Source organism: Barbus barbus, assembly GCF_936440315.1.
Source record: "Barbus barbus genome assembly, chromosome: 16".
Lineage (NCBI taxonomy): Eukaryota > Metazoa > Chordata > Actinopteri > Cypriniformes > Cyprinidae > Barbus > Barbus barbus.
In genome coordinates this window covers 17,678,906-17,696,870 of record NC_136744.1, presented here as the reverse complement: position 1 = coordinate 17,696,870, position 17,965 = coordinate 17,678,906, and the positions used below count along the sequence as shown (strand labels likewise).

Sequence of the window (17,965 nt, the reverse complement as noted above, 5' to 3'; positions counted from 1 at the left end):
AATGCATTTTGTAAATTATTTTATAATGTTTCCTGTGGTGCTTTTATAATCTTAGTTTGGTTTTGTCTACAAAAATAGTCATAATTTAAATAAAATTGGTTATTTCTATTTTATATTCTGTTTCTTGAGGTTAGTTTATAAAGTGAATAAAGATTTTTACATCAAAAGATTTTTGTCTTTCTTTACCTAACAGAAGCATCATTGATGTATCATTATATTCATTATGACAGACATGAGTTGTTCATAACACACCTCCTTGGATTACATACAATGATGACACGTATAGAGGGGAATTGTGACATCACGATTCTCCTGATTTCAAATCCTGGTGTTTTAGAAAGGTAAAAAAAGAAAGTTAGTTTTGAAAGTCACAGTTTTTAATTTTTTTTATTGTAGATCAACCTGTTATATGAGTAAATATCAAGAACATTTTGATTGTCCATTTCATGACCCCTTAAAGAATTTAGTCTAGTTGGACCAATTATTAAACACAAGTGTTTAAAGTCTCTAGAGGCAGTTGAATAGCTGTGCAATAGATGTTTAACTTTGTGTTGTGTTTAGTTTTCACTGTAAGCCATTATACTCTCCTTTGCTCTGTCCTCCCACCTCTTGAAAAAGATGTACTCATTGATTTCTCTCCAAACACTTGCAAAGGGTGTATAAATCTTAGCTGCAAGTAAAACACAGTCTTAAGAGGTGCTGTGATTTATTTATTTTTTTGGACCTCAACTCTGAATTCTCTCCTCATTTGCTTCTGTCTTCTGTCCCTAAAGCCCTTATAAAGAGCTTGTGATGCACACCTCCCTTCTGTAACCTCTGGCTGATGATGTTTGACTTGAAACTATTTGTCAGTGTGTCCAGAATATTTGGACACCTAAATTGCATGTAAAATATCTGCTAAACAAATGATACTAGAGCTTTTCTGAAAACAAACTTGTCAAAAATATTTTAAACAATTTATCGAAAATGTAATAATTTAAATCCTAACAAATATCAAATGCATGTTTGTGCTATACTGCTTCAAAATAAATGACACTATATATGATATTTTGTTGTACAAAAATATTCATACATTAAATGTGGCTTAAATGCCCAAATACACTACCATTCAAATGTTTAGAGTAAGTTATTTTTTTTATTCAATTATTCTTATTTTTGTTTTACAAAAATAAATTAATATTTTTATTCAGCAAGTATGCATTAAATTGATCATAAGTGGATATAAATACATGTATAATGTTACAAATTATTTCTATTTAAATAAATGCTGTTCTTTTGAACTTTATATTCTTCAATGAATCCTGAAAAAAAGTGTATAATGGTTCCCATAGAAAATATTAAGCAGCAGAACTCTTTTCAATATTAATAATAAAACAAAATATTTTCTGAGCACTAAATCAACATATTACAATGATTTCTACAAAATTACTGATCTTTTCTACAAAAAAGACTGATAACTGGAGTAATGGCTGCTGAAGATGTAACTTTTCCATCAAAGAAATAAATTACATTTCAAAACATGTTAAAATAAACAGTTATTTTAAAATTACAATATTTATTTAATATTTACAATATAATTTCTTTTTACTGTATTTAATATAAATAAATGCAACCTTGGTGAGCAGCATATGAGACTTATTTTATAAATATCTTACCGACCCAAACATTTGAATAGTAGTGTACTTGACAACTAATGTATGGATTTGTGATCTCTTTTTTTCAGTGATATGCCACGAATACCAGAAACATCGCACCCTCCATTAGAATCTAGTATGTACTGAATCAAATGATTCATGAATCAATTGTGAACTCTTAAATACTTATTTTTTTTAATATGCAAACGTTATTCTGATGTTTTAAACACTTGTTTTTTCTTGTCCCTCTGCAGCAGGTTCAAGTTCTTTCGAATCACAGAAGATGGAAAGACCCTCTATATCTGTCTTGTCCCCATCCAGCCCAAGTGGTCTTAGAGATGCCCCTCAGCTACTGCCTGGACAGCTGTCGGTCAGTACATACTTAAGTATGTACATTCACAATGTTGTGCTTAGAGTGTTTGTTTATTCGCTGTTTATGTATTTATGTCTTGCAGGTAAAAATGTGGTACGATAAGGTCGGCCATCAGCTGATAGTGAACGTATTGCAGGCTATAGACCTGCCACCCAGATCAGATGGACGACCCAGAAACCCCTATGTCAAAATGTACTTCCTGCCCGATAGAAGGTATATTAGATGTTTCCTGTGGGGTTAGTTTTAGTCAAGCAATTTGGTATTGTATCGACTACAGACATTTTTACTGTGACAACCCTGTACACTACTGTTCAAAACTGAGATTAATGCTTTTATTTAGGAAATGGCAATATTTAATTGCATTATATTGATCAAAAGTGACAGTAAAGACATTTAGTGTTTCTATTCACCCCCAAAAAATCTGAAAAAGTTTCAACAAAATTATTAAGCAGCACAACAGCTCATTAATAATATAATAAATGTTTCTTGAGCAGAAAATATTAGTGTAGAACTATTTATGAATGATCATGTGATACTGAATCTGGAGTCATGCCTACTGAAAATTCTTTGCTATTACATGTGAAATCACATTTTAAAATATATTAAAATAGCAATTATTTTTTAGCAATATATATTTCACATTGCAATAAGAATTCAGAATATTACTATTTTTTTTACAATGTATTTGATCAAATAAATGCTGCCTTGGTGAGACTAAAAAAAATAAAAAAAAATAAAAATCTTTGTAAAAGAAAATCATTAAAAAATTATAATTTTTTGGGCTGATATGTGCATCAAGCACTTTTAATAGTTTTAATGTTATTGTTGTAATGTTATATGTGTTTTACTTTAGCGATAAGAGCAAGAGAAGGACGAAGACAGTAAAGAAAAGTCTGGAGCCCAAGTGGAACCAGACATTTGTGTACTCTTATGTCCATCGCCGGGATTTCAGAGAACACATGCTGGAGATGACTGTGTGGGACCAACCCAGAATACAAGAAGAGGAGAGTGACTTTATGGGAGAAGTATGAAGCATATGTTAACTTTGTCCATTTCTTTACAGCATGAATTGCTCTCTGAAAACATTCGTACAGTATCACACCTGACTGTCTGCGGTTTCTCCTCTCTTTGAACCTAGATCCTAATCGAGCTGGAGACTGCCCTGCTGGATGACAAGCCTCATTGGTACAAGCTGCAGACACATGACGTCTCTTCCATACCACTGCCGCACCCTTCGCCATACCTGCCCCGCAGACACGGACACACAGAAACACCCACCAAAAAGCTGCAGCGTAAGTGTAAGGTCTCACAGTGGGGATGTGATCTGAAAGTGTTGAACACACTGAATCACTTTGTGTTCAAGTGCTTTTTCTCTTACAGGGAGGAATTTAGTAAGAATGATTTTAATTTCATCTGTGGATCCTGCTGTTTAATTGCAAGCGCTGTGAGCTATCAGCAACTGTATATGTGTCCAATTAAAACACTCTTCTCCATCACTTGATCATAATTTGAAAAGTGACTGCTGCTGTGATCTATAGAAAATGTACACAAATATTTGTACCTTCAATTGTTTATGACTCGGTAATAGTTAATTACAAAGTAGGTGTGTTTGCCCAAAAAGCAGCTTTATACAATAATATTCAAAATTTTGGGCTCAATGAGATGTTTTTGAAATAAATCTTTTATACAAAGGCTGCATTTGTTTGATGAAAAAATACAGTAAAAGCAGTGATATTGTGAAATATTATTACATTTTAAAATCACTATTTTCTATTTTAATGTATTTTAAAATGTAATTTATTCCATTGATGACAAACCTGAATTTTCAGCATCATTACAGTCTTTATCACATGATCCTTTAGAAATCATTCAGATATGCTCATTTGGTGCTTAAAAACTTTTCTTATTATTATCAATGTTGACAAAATGTGGAAACCTGGATTCTTTTTTTCAGGATTCTTTAATGAGTAGAAATGTGCTTGCTGAATAAAAGTATTAATATTTTTTTTAAAAATCTCAAGCTGACCCCAAACTTTTGAACAGTAGTGGACATTCTGCTCAGTAGCATGTTTAGGCACCATGCAAATGCATTGGGCCCCTGGAACGTGATCTCTACTGAGGGGGACCCTGCAGAGCCCCCAAAACGCTAAACACATCCCTTATTCTGCTTAATTGTGAGTGTATGAATAAGATTTTTGCGTTTAAATGCTTCTCAGTTGTGTGGCACAATTGTTTAGTGAAACCGCCCCCTCAGTGTTTCACAGATTTACCAAAAGCTGAAGAGGTTGTGGGCAGTTCGATTAAAATAGATGAAGTATTCCTTCACTTTCTAAGATGTTAAGTCAAGCCAGAGATATTATCATAATTTCACAATTACTAAACTATATATAAGTAGGTGAAGGACAATCATCAAATATTAGTTGAACATCAACATATCTTTTAGGTCAAGGTCCTGGAATTCATCCAGTCTCATTAATATGTTTGGCATTGCCTTGCAATATTCAAGGTTTTTCATGTCTGTTTTGTCTGTACATTCGTGCGGAGGTATGTTTTTGAACCGTGCTGCCTGTGAGTTAGTGTGTAGGAGTGTGGCCCAAGGGTACAGTGTATTCACAAGACATATTTTAATATGCTATTTTATTGCTGCCTAACAATGGATTATTCCAACAGTGCTTTGTGTGGATCTCCGTGTCTGTCTGTACATCTATCCCTGTGTGTATATCTGTATCTGTGTGTGCAGGCTCGCAGCGTATTACAGAAACTGATTATGATGATGGTATTGGTGTAGTCCCCACAGGTGGGTGGGAGGGGCCAAGGCAATGCCAACCTTGGCACTTCTCTGTACTTTGTGCAATAGAGTACCCCAAAAGAGAGAAGCAACCAATAGCAGGCCTTCCCTTCTTTCGGAAGACACCGCTGTTGTGCTGGAGACAATGCACCGATCACCGATCATGACACATCTGGCATGTTTCATTCATCCCATACTAATAAACTAACTTCTTTGTGCTATTATGCACTTGAAATTAATAAAAGGTGGTGCTTCTTCTAAATGTGGGAGACACTAACTATCTTAAATGTGTTCTGTCTCCAGTGCTTTTCTCTGTAGTATAGTAGTTTAGACTTGCAGAATGATGCACACTATCACACATGCATGATCACAATGGGAAATTGAGGGAAAAGAAATTGTAAACTGGAAGACTGCTTCCCCTTGGTGGTGCTACACGTTTTATTTTGCTTCTGCATGGTAGAAGTTAGAAAATGGCCCGTCTTTGTTTTACAATGCCTTTGTGACATACCTTGACTTCATTCTCCAAACCATATACTGTAGGCATACTGCAATGGTAAAAATAGTGGATGAAGTTTTATAGGGCAGTGTTTTTTGTTTTGTTTTGGTTTGTTTTTTTATGACCAACTTTGAATTTTTTTAAAAGTTACATTTACATTTTTTTTTTTTTACATTATTATTCATTTTGATAAAATGTTATTACCATGATTTTAGCTATGAAGTTATATATATTAGTGGTTTTATTGGGGGGGGGGGAAACTGGTGTTAAAAAAACAATTTCTGTAAAAAAAAACTATTTTTAATTTTCATTGCTTTGCTTTTTAATGAACTTTAAACATTTTTTAATGTTTAAAACATTGCTTTAATTTTTAAAGAAGTACATTCTTTGAAAACAATGAATGAATGTCTTGCCACTAAGCGAAGATTGTTCTGTTATGTTCTGCTTTGTTGTAAAAATATGTAAAAAATATAATTGTAGAAAACAAATTATTAAATAACCAAAAATAGACAAATAAATATATCGATTTGACTGTTAGTGTGTGTTCACATATATATCTAGGACTCAAATTGTGCTTCCAACTGTCAAAAGCACACATTGTTCACAAATAGATATAAGGAGAATGAACAAGGTATTTTAATTATCTGGCATGTTTTGTTAGATATGGTGTAACATATGTCAATCATTTTATTTTTTGGATTGGTTCTAACATGGGGAATGTGGTTTGGCAAGGCCAGTGACTGCATAAGCAAAATCTGAATTTTCCAGACAGGCTTTCCAAAAATTTGTCTTTTTTTTTTTTTCTTTGTGTCATCACAGCTATAGAAAACCGATCAAGAGAGAGAGAAAGAGAACGGGACAGAGACCGAGACCGAGACCGAGCAACAACATTAGAGGTTCCAGACCAAATCAGGCCAACTCAGTATCGCTCACGGTCTGTGTCCCCACACAGAGACGAAGATAGCAGGGGACGGTCCCGCCCAGCCAACGTCCCTGCACAGAGGTACATCCCTACCTTTTGTTAGGATTCATTTGCCAAATAATTGTAACCTGCATTAAAACCCTGTTTTCTCTCTGTCTTTCCCTCTAAGGAGTCTGGATGAGGTCCAGCACAGCCGGCGATCCCGTTCCCCAACACGCACCCACGATCGTGCCCGTGTGCAAGAGAGAGATTATGTAGATGACAGGTAAATAGAAATGTGCGGGCCCAAGCGAGTATGTACAAGTGTGCCTTATTGTGTGTTAAAAGAATAATCACTTCCATGTGCCTTCATTTACTTCCATAAAAATACTGTTTCTGGAACACCATTAAAATGAGTTTTTGGAAAGAGAAATGATGTTTTCGAGACTTGCTAATCTACAAAGGACTTGCACCATTTTCAGAAGGTGGGTTAAAGCCAAACCACATGTGACTGAGTGTTTTTGAACGGATTGAATGCCACTGAAAGGTTTGTATGGACAGAGATGATTGTACAGGAAAACACATCTTTTTTAACCTTTGTGTATTGTTCTGTCTTTAAAGGTTGTTACCCTTCCTCTTCTAACTCACTTACTGGTGCCCATTTTTTCTTTTATGTTTGCTTGTTTATTGGTCTGCTTTGTTTTTTTGTTTATTTTCCTATGTGTCCTCCATCTCCATGGTAATTGCAGTGAGGTCATCTTGATACATAGATCAATGCGGGGTAGAAGCGCAGAGTGTCTGCACACCCAAAGGTAAAGAAAAGGCCAGAATTGAACCACCAATCTGTAAATTATACTATTATTGTATTCAGATTACTGTGTAAATCAATATTACTATCTTGGTGTCATAAGAACTGGTAATATCATTTTCATTGTGAAAAGACTCCTTGTATCTTTTTCTTTCGCCTAGCCTGAAGTTTATTCCATTTAATTAAAACCGCGCTGAGCATTGAAGCCAGTTTCTCTCTCTCGAATGCTTCTTGTCAAATTCTTCGCCTCTCCACTCTAATATTTCAGAGCAGCTCGTTGACAAGAAACATTACAAGTGGAACTTTCCACTTGCTTTTGGCGTACAGCCTAAAAGACGAATACCTCGCCACGACAAGCGTTTGCTTTCTGAAAATAACAATCTCATTTTGCTCAAGTGTCATTTTGACACGTTTATATTTATTCTGTTCGTTACTGACCTCGATTAAGTTTGACAGGGAAAAAAAAGATGATCTAGAATGAGGGAGTTGCCTCTGGAGTGATCTTTGCATGTTTGCTTGTGTGACCTTTGACATTTTTTTGCTGCTTGAGTGGACTAACCACAGCTGTGATTTTGATACATCTTTTGTTTCCATCTTGCATGCTTGCATGTTAATGCAGGGTTGGCAGGAGTTCATCTAAGTACAGTAGCACTCTGCCTCCCAAGATGCCTTTATTAGTCAATGGAATTCATAAGGATATTTACAGGTAAGGCGGCCAAAAACGAACACTTAAGACATGGCATCCTTTCTGACTAATGAGGATTTTATAGCATCTGTGACGCTCAAACTCGCTCAGATCTCCAGAGCACTTTTATTATGGATTAGCTAATGCAATATACAGAATGCTGGTTCATATATATATTTTTTTATCATTGTCAAAATCTGACACAGTATTTTTTCACTCAATAAAACCATTAAACTGGATGTGCATGATAATGTTTGTTCATGATTTACTATTAATAGGTAGAGTAATATTGGTTTCCCCTGAAGTGCACTTAATTGTATTGAATGTGCACTTGTACTTAAAACCTTAAAAGTATATATTTAAAATATACTTGTAATACTTTTCACATTTATAATTTTAAATGATCATATAATAATTAAAGGCTAGTTAATTGTACTTAAAGAGAGTACAATTTTAAAACTGTTTTGTAACATGCTTAAGTAACAATTATAGCCTACTTGTCATATTAAAAGTTTTACTTTTGAAGTAAATTTTAAATAATTGTTTTAAAAATTTGTCGTGCCTTAAAGAAGTACACTTATTTTGCTGTAACATACTAAAGCACTTGTGAAGTACTAAGATGACTAATTTTCACTGTGGTGTGTTATTAGATATTACATTTAAAGTTTATATATTTTAAATGTAATAAATTGCAACTTTTATATATTTAAAATATTTAAATACATGATATACAAATGACATAGAAATGACTGAGTATATTTTAGTTTTCCATAAATGCTTGTCATTGCATTCAGCGGTGTACTTCGACCAGATTTCAAAGACAATAGAAGTGCATAAAACATTCCATATAAAGATGTACTTCAGTCTTATTTAAAAGGGTTGAATAAGCACTCTAAAGTCTTATTTAAATGGGTTGAATAAGCACTCTAAATTTTGGATAATTGCATTAATATAAATTTAAACTATAATACGATAACATAATTTTGGTCACACTTTATATCTATTAACAAAACCATTAACATTGACTTTTGCCTCAATAAACTCCTAATTTGCTGCTTATTGATAGTTAGTAAAGCAGTTGTTAAGTTTAGGTATTTGGTAGGTATTAGGGATGTAGAATATGTAGAATAAATGTTTTATAAGTACTAATAAACAGCTAATATGTTAATAATAGTCAGAATAAGCAACTAGTTAACAGTGAGAATTGGCCCCTATACTGAAGTGTTACCATCATTTTTCATTTAATTGTAATTAAAATGTATGAAAACATCACATTCAGTGCACACTTAAGTATGTTTTTATAGATTATTATTTCTGATATAAGTATGCCAAAATGTGCTGCTTTTTCACAAGGGTCCATAAAAATAGTATATTTGTATTTTCAACAACATCATCATATGACATGCAAACACGTAGTGCAGTATTGTAGTCATTGAGCTGGAGATTGAAATACAGACAATCCTGTTGGAATCTGCCACTGTTAGATGTTAAGATGGTAAGTAAATATGAGTGCTTTCTATCTGACTGTGGTTTTCTGGTTTCTGTGGATATTTAAAGTAGCATCTGTAATTTAAAAGATTCAATTTATTTGAAGAGTTAGAAAGTAAATCAGTGTTGGATATAAACATCTTGTGGCATGTCTTAACCAGGCATGGTGGGACAAGCTATTTGTCTGTCCAAACCAAGTAGGTCTGTAATTCCTGGAGAAAGCTATCCTTCTCTTTGGTTGTGACACAGTGTTAAACATCCAACAGGTCTCCACAGAAAACATGGTCATGTGATTTATATTTTATAATGTTTTTTTTTGTGTGTCTTTTTCTGTAACTTATGTTTGCATTTGTTTGCACTTGTTGGACTTTCGTTTGTGTTCAGCTTAACACTTCCTGCATGCCTTAAGTCAAAGTCACGGCTGTCTGTGGTCACTGCAACTCAACGTACAGCCACACGTCGAGTTCTTAGGTTCACAGACAGGATCACCATTAGGTAAGGGGTCGAATATGTCAACCCTAAGCCCAAATATATATATATATATATATATATATATATATATATATATATATATATATATATATATACAGTGCCCTCCATAAGTATTGGAACAGTAAAGACAAAATTGCTCTGTTGGCTGTGGAGTCAAGACATTTGCAAATATGACTTAAAAAAAGATGAATATGAGACAAAACTACAGAATGTCACATTTTATTATTAACTGTTTCAACACATATATGTTTTACCAAATAAAAAGAACAGCACTTTTAGAGTTCATCCCACTCATTGATGTGAGCATAAGTATTGGGACAGTTGAACATAAGGCAGATATAAAAGATTAAAAGCTATTATTTAGTTGCAGATCCCTTGCGCACAATCACAGCAGTGAGTCTGTGACCCATAGACATCACCAGACTCTTGGTCTCATCCTTTGAAATACTTTTCCCAGCCTTTAATGCAGCCAATTCCAATTGTTGCTTGTTTTGGGGAGTTTCTGTCTTTACTCTCCTCTCCAGCTGGTGAAATTCATGTTCAATCGGATTTAAATCTGGAGATTGACTTGGGCAATCTAAGACAGGGTGTTTTGGGTCATTGTCCTGATGCAATATGAAGCACTTCCCAATGAATCTGGTGGCATTTTCTTGAATATTGGTAGGCAAGATGGTTTTGTACCCTTCCAAATTAATTCTGCTACTGTCATCATACATTAAGTCATCAGTAAAGTTGAGAGGGCCTGTTCCAGAGGCAGCCATGCATGCCCATGCCACGACACCACCTCCACTATGCTTTACAGATGAGGCTGTATGCTTGGGATCATTGCAGTTCCCTTTTTTTCCTCCACATTTTTGCTTTCCCATCACTTAGATAAAGGTTCATCTTTGTCTCATCGGTCCATAAACACAGTTCCAAAACTCTTCTGGCTCACCTTTGTGCTTTTTGCAAACTGTAATCTTGCCTTTCTATTTTTGGTGCTGGTCAGAGGTTTGCATCTTGCTGTGTAGCATCTGTAATTCTGTGTCAAAGTCTCCTGAGGACAGTAGATTATCAGAGCATCACCCCAGCTTTCTGGAAGTTGTTGGTGATTTTACAGACATGTCTTTTAGGATTCATTTTCACAGCTTTTATGATTTGTCTGTCATCAACTACTGTTGTTTTCTCAGCCGATCAGGTCGTTGTTGGTTGCTGGTGTCGCTGGTGGTTTCCAAACTCTTGATTTCTCCATGCCCTTTGTTTTTGCTAGAGCTCTAACTGATTTCCTCTTTTCTTTTAGCATCCAAATTGCTTGCTTTTCTCTCAAAGTCAGCTCCCTCATCTTCATCCTGGTTTGTGTGTGTCATCATTGAATGCAAGATTCAGAACACAGAAGTAATGGATATAACTGATACGATACATTCCCTGCTTTTAATATCTGAAGAATTAATGCAACAGGACACAGCTGATCACTTAGAAAGACCTGTGAGGCAACTGTTCCAATACTTATGCTCACATCAGATAGAGGGATGAAACTCTAAAAGTGCTGAACTTCTTAGCTGGTAAAACATCTATGTGTTGAAACGGCTAATAATAAAATGTGACATTCTGTAATTTTGTCTCATATTCATCTTTTAATCATATTTGTAAATGTATTGACTCCACAGCCAACAGAGCAATTTCTTTACTTTTTCGATACTTTTGGAGGGCACTATATATATATATATATATATATATATATATATATATATATATATATATATATATATATATATATATATATATATATATATATATATATATATATATAAACAGCATCAAACATCCAACAGCTCCCAAGAGCCAGCAGCTCCTCATTCAGAATGTTTGCAGAAAATTCAACCATTATCTCACTCGCCACATTTTAGCAGCTCTCTTGACTTCCTCCCCTTAAGACTTACATGTTTGCTTTTCATTTTATTTTGGACCTAACTTTTTTTGTTCTTTGTCATCTTGCTTTTTTCCTTCTTCTTTCTCCATTGGATGGCATGTTGTGATCCTAGTGATCTACAGCCCTCTCTTGACAGGGTTAGAAGTGCTAGTACCAACTGTCTGAGACCAGGTTCTAATTCCAATTCACCTGAACGAGACAGGTACACGCTTTATTTTGAATTGGATTATTTCAGTTTTGTTGAATTTGTCATTAATATCATTCACATACATTAAAGGACACTCTCAGAATGTTACTTTGTGATGCCCTCTAAACACAACAATCACTGGGTCTTATTTGCTAATGTGCATTCACACATTGTTTTGTTTAAAAGCTGTATGAGAACACAGAAATCTTAATTTTTTTGAAAGTTTTTATTATTATTTATTTAAGTCAAAATTTAGAACCAACTAAAACCATATAAGCAAATCTTTGTTGCATTAGAGACATTAAATGAACTAAGTTAAATGTTTAGGCCTATATAAATAAAGGTTGGGGTTGTTAAAATTAAGCTCACCAATGCTGCATTTATTTAATTAAAAATACAGTAATATTGTGAAATATTATTATAATTTAAAATAACTATTTTCTATTTTAATATATTTTAAATTGTAATTTATTCCTGTGATAGCAACGCTGAATTTTCAGCATCACTACTCCAGTCTTCAGTATCACACGATGCTTCAGATCTTATGCTGATTCTTCTAATGATCAATGTTGGAAACAGTTGAGCTGCTTAATATTTTAGTGAGAACTGTGATACTTTGATTTAAGGATCCTTTGATGAATAGAAAGTTAAAAAGAACATTTATTTATTTTGCCATGTTCTAAAAAGGTTTGTGAGATTGTGTGGAAAGCCCTTAATTATTCTAATTATACTAATCACTAACTGCTTGCAGATTCATTAGCTTTATTATCATTTTTTGTAAATATGTCAAATTTAGCATGATAACTTTTTCTGAGGACGATTGCAGTATATGCAAGTATTCGTAAATAAAACCCAGTGTGTCTAGGTTAATGTTAATGTCAAAGTAACATACCACCGTTGGGTCACCCACTTTGCACTGCTCTGTTAGCGTCCAAAGACTCTTATGGCTTGACAGTTCTGTTTTGCGTCTTTGATAGGGAGCATATATCCAACCACTGTAGCTGGAGAAGTGTCAGAAATGAGTCCCCTGAATCTGTGCATCTTATATGTTTGACATGACCATTGTCACAGTCTCTATATTGACTTCCCGTGTTTCTTCCATCTTCACTTTGAACTCTTTCGGTGTTTGGGGATCACACACGCACACACTCACGCAGGAGCACCCAGTCTCTGCCCCGTACCAGACCCACGAGCCCCAGGATCCTAATTCAGCATGCCTCCCCAGAAGACGACAGGTATCCCTCCTGTCCTCCAGTCCTATTTCTAAACCTCTCTGCTCTTCTAACCTGTCCATCCCCCCTCTGCCATGGAACTAGATAATGGATGTAGCTAACCCTCCAGCCTTCTGTAGCTTCTGACCCATAGCTTGTTGTGACCCGACCCCATGATTATAATGCTCTACAATGTGATCGCCAGTATGTTTTGTAGATTTTCAGCAGCTTAGTAGCTTTAAAAATGTGGTGACTTGTGGCTTTTGTGCTGTGATGTGTAGTGTGTTGTGTTACTCTGGATTTCATGAGGTTGTATTTTAGTCCTTTTTATCTTAACTTCTTTATTCTGTTGATACTATCTTCTAAAGATTTCTCTGATTTCTCCAACAGTTTTTGCCATTTAGATACAGACTCTCACTTAACAGTGGCCCCAAAAAGTGTTAACACTTAAAAATGTATGAATATCTTTGCATTATATAACAAAATATCAAACCAATTGAAATGTAATTTGAAGTTAAAATACCATAAGCACACTTTTCAGGCAAAACATTTCACACATAAGTAAAATAATTGGTTTGCAGATGCAAATGCTGTGATATTCAGACATTTTTAGCGTCCAAATATGTTTTGGGGGCACTGCATGTGTCTTGACTTATTTTTCTCTGTATTAAATTGAAATTGTAATAATTTCAGGGGTTTCGTTTTTAAAGTTTTCGGGTATGAACGTCACATGCCATATGTGACCCTTGACACATAAGAGTCAAGTGTCTGTGTTCCATATCATACACAGTTTGTCTCGTATATGTCTTAATTACTGTACATGTTATTGTATATTTTAGCCACTTAAGCAAAGTGTAATGAAATTGTTTCATTAACATCAGCCCATACTGTGTCATTGTGTGTCTACTGTATGTGTCCATGCCACTCATATGTGTTTGACCTGATCTTATGAATCAGCTGGGTTTTGGAGGCTATGTTCCCCGCTCAAGAGACAGTACACCACCTCAGTGCAAAGCCAGACGCACAGAGGTACACACACACACACACACACACACACACAGGAAGAGCTCTAGTGCACATATACCAATAACATGTCCATCTCCATCATGGCATTTTATTAGACAGAAGTTTCATTTACTGTCCGTCCTGTCCTGAGTGAATCTACTCCTCATTCTTTTAATTTTTTTTGTCTCGCCTCGATCATTTCCATGTTGCAGGCAGTCGAGAACTCTGGACAAGCCTAGCTGTCAGAAACATGACAAGAAAATATCTGACAGCGAGCGGTAAGACTTATCAAACCATGTCATTTCACGTCACATTTGTATTGCCTGTTGATTGTACCTTAAGTCCTGTGTGCCCATACAGTACCTGTTTTAGACACAAATAACACTTGTTTCACACTGGATAAAGCTTCTAGATTTGATTTGTATAGTGTTTTTGTTAAATGATGAATAATCTTTGTTCAGTTGTTCCTGACCATTTCTATATTTTATAATAGGGCCCAAAATTAAAACATTGCCAAAGCTCCAAATGTAAGTAAATATTTACTTTCATGAGTAAATAAATTTGTTTAATAACACCAGTTATTCACCAGTTTCTTGTAATTTGTGAAAAATAACCAAAATTTTCAATTAAAATTAGGAAAGCAGTGCTATTAAAATCTTACTATAAAAAATTCACTAATTCATCATAAATGACAAAAAGACCTGTAGCAAAATAGGAAATATAGAAAACAATTTTTTTTTAATAAAAATAATTGATGGCTGGGAAGAAAATTTATGGCCAGTTTTCTCAAATCACCCAACATTAGAAGTTATGGCAAATGTTAAATTTGGACCTTGTTATATACTATATATTTTAGTATATTAAACTGTATACTACACCGTGTATACATTTTTAAATGGGTTATTGAACTTTTACAGGGAAAGGCGGCACTGGTTTTATCCACAAACATATTTGTTTCTTCACACTTTATTTCTCCGTCTGTTTTTGCAAATACTTTGGCTTTTTCTCCATTTTTTTTCCTACGGTTTGTCACATTGATTTTATTTTTCCTTTATTCTGTCTTGTATGTTGCTATTTATTCCTTTATTCTGTCTTGTATGTTGCTATTCACACTGGCCTGCAGCATTCAGCCAACCTCCATTCTAAAGGGCTCGTGCAGGAAGAGGGTATCGCTGCCTTCATTGGGTAAGGTGACCCGTGAGGGGGTCAACCCCAGGCTCACCCCAATTGGAAAGGTGCTGACCCTGATCTGGGCTAAGAAGCCTTGCTGTGCCTTACCCATCCTACACAAAAAGGCTTGTCATTGCTATAATCTCTGCTGATTTTGCTCTTTTCTCTCAGATATTTTGTGTGGTTGCTGCTTTTCATACTGAAAATCCACCTGTCCTCATCACCTACCCACAGCTTTCTGTGTTTACCGCTCTTTCACAGTTTAACGCTATTTTCTTCACTGGTTTCACACCCGCCACTCTTGTACTTGTTTTGCTTTCCTAATGGCTCTTAGCAATAATACATATCCAATGTGATTAATAATGTACCCCGAGTATGCAGACATTAGTCCGATCAAGATATGGTTTTCTTTTAGTGAAAATGTGTAGTACTTCTTGATGCTGTTTGTTCAAACAGTAATTTGCACTTTGGTCCACACTGGTTTACGATATTGACGGCCTTAGTACTAGATAAAATCATAAGATAAAGTCTCCATCACTCTTTTTGTTTCTCTCTCTCTCTCTCTCTCTCTCTCTCTCTCCCTCTCTCTCTCCCTCTCTCTCTCTCTCTCATTTTGTCTCCTCCACCAGGGTGCAGCCACACTCCAGCCCCGCATTTTCCTCATCAACAGCGGCCCCTTCTTCGACACGCAAGGCCAGACAGCTTCCCCAAGTCCCCGCCAAAAGCAGCAGTGTAGAGCAAGGTACAGTCATTGTCTGCTGACTTGTACTGGTTACTTTTCCAAATGTTCTATGAGTAAAAATGCAAAATGTGAAATGATCATTTTGTTGTGTATCATGTATGTATTAGCTCTTGCTTCAGAGGAGCGAACGCGGCAAATGAAAGTACGTACCTTCCGAGCATCAGCTCCCTCCAGTACCAGCCAGGATCTGGAGAGGACGCTCAAGAATAAAAGAGAGGCGAGTGCTGTTTGTTCTCTCTTTTAGTTTATAATTAATTTACACTACCATTCAAAAGTTTGGGGTCAGTACGATTTTTTTTTGAGAAAAATGTCATAAGCGCAACAAGGCTGCATTTATTTGATCAAAAGTACAGTAAAAAATTTTAATGCTTTTTGAAATATTACAATTTTAAATAATTGTTTTCTAATTTTAGAATGTCATTTATTCCTTTCTTTCATTTTTTGTGCATTTCGTTCTACTAGCTTTATAAGGAGCAGCGACAGAGCTGTGATAATGTGTCCCATAAGTCCTCAGACAGTGATGTCAGTGACGTGTCAGCCATCTCTCGCGCCAGCAGTGCCTCGCGGATCAGTAGCACCAGCTACATATCCATTCAATCAGAACGGCCCAGGGGTCGCATTAGGTGAGATGCATGGTGTAGCATCACTCTGGACTGTTGGATTAGATTTGTGAATTTGAATAATATTTTGATTATCACTTGTTAGAGATCAGTTTGTAAATGTATGTCATGCATTCATACTTTTTATTATCTCTTTATTTTACGTGGGTAAAAATCTGTTCAAAAATTCCTTGTACTTCTGCAAAGAATGTTCTATGGAGTGCATATTAGTGGTAATAAGGGTCAATAGCAATAGATAGAACCAAGAGAGTTATAAGACCATTTCTATAATAAAGAGGTCATTTTCATCATATTTACAGCATTTTCCCCCTTGAAGTCCACTTATAATTGTTTTCTTGCACAAACATTCACAAATCAGTTTTAGATAATCATTATCCACCTTCTTTCTCTCATTTTTGCTGTACCTATACTGAATAAATGTTCACTTATAAACATGGTGTTAAACTGTAAACAATAGTTAATGTAAACATAATAACATAATGGTTAATTTCCATACATTTGTGTTGTAAACATGGAGTATATTTACTAATTAATGAAAAATATTTTATATTTTTCATAATATTTTAAATCTTATTTCCAACTAATTCTGTTTTAAATTGTAAAAATGTATGACTATTTCTGTTTTTTGCTGTATTTAAAAAAAAATACAACCCTAAACATTTGAACAGTAGTGTACATTGTAAATCAAACACTTTTTTTTTATCAAAATAGCAAAGACAAAATCTGTTTTCCAATAACCCTTTAAATGATTCTCAGTCTCAGTCTTTTCCATGATAGTGTCCTTCTCAGATTTTTATGATTTTCGGTAAACTCATGTTGAGGGAAGTGAAAAAAAGCAGAAAGAGCGCTCACAATAATCAAATGCAGAGGGTTGTAATAACGTCAGAATAGTAATTTTCCATTTGTCATTTGGGTTACTGAGAGTCTTCACTGTTTTTCTCCCCACACCAGCCGTCATATTCATTCATCCAGCCGCAGCATGCTGAAGAGTACGAGCGTTAGTGGGGAAATCTACACTCTGGAGCGTACGGATGGCAGTCAGTCAGACACCGCTCTGGGAACACTGGGAGCAGGAGGGAAAAAACGCAGATCCAGCCTTAGCGCACGTGTAGTCGCCATCGTGGGCTTTCCCCCCGGCCGCAGCAGGAGCACCTCTCAGCTCAGTCAGACAGGTCAGACACTTCCAGCCAATCATATACTCGCACCTTGAAGGGTCCTTTGTGTTTTTTTAGTTAAAAGCTCAGATTTCTATGCAATAATGGCATATAGCTTGGACAATGATATAGATCGGGTATTGTACCTAATAAAATAAAGTGTCCGAGACATGTTTGCATGCTGTTTCACATACCATCTAGGGCCTTTGACGAGGCCTTTTGTCCTATTAAAACTCATTGTTTAGATATCACTGTCTGCTAAAGTCACACTTTTTCCCAGTGCGGACAGTGGCAGGGTTAAA

General features: G+C 35.3%; 1 protein-coding gene across 1 annotated transcript in view; it reads left to right on the top strand.

Annotated features, from left to right (window-relative positions):
* The window catches only part of LOC306882270 (regulating synaptic membrane exocytosis protein 1-like), a 78,848-nt gene that overhangs the window by 53,377 nt on the left and 7,506 nt on the right, over positions 1-17,965 (top strand). The window contains 21 exon segments of the mRNA XM_079436784.1: positions 1,724-1,770; positions 1,889-2,004; positions 2,090-2,220; positions 2,861-3,032; positions 3,146-3,299; positions 4,748-4,804; positions 6,111-6,294; positions 6,383-6,478; positions 6,942-7,004; positions 7,629-7,706; positions 9,558-9,668; positions 11,687-11,776; positions 12,919-12,996; positions 13,930-14,001; positions 14,190-14,255; positions 15,101-15,176; positions 15,178-15,212; positions 15,777-15,889; positions 15,997-16,106; positions 16,352-16,512; positions 17,461-17,681. Of these exon segments, the coding sequence (XP_079292910.1) occupies positions 1,724-1,770; positions 1,889-2,004; positions 2,090-2,220; positions 2,861-3,032; positions 3,146-3,299; positions 4,748-4,804; positions 6,111-6,294; positions 6,383-6,478; positions 6,942-7,004; positions 7,629-7,706; positions 9,558-9,668; positions 11,687-11,776; positions 12,919-12,996; positions 13,930-14,001; positions 14,190-14,255; positions 15,101-15,176; positions 15,178-15,212; positions 15,777-15,889; positions 15,997-16,106; positions 16,352-16,512; positions 17,461-17,681 (2,231 nt within the window).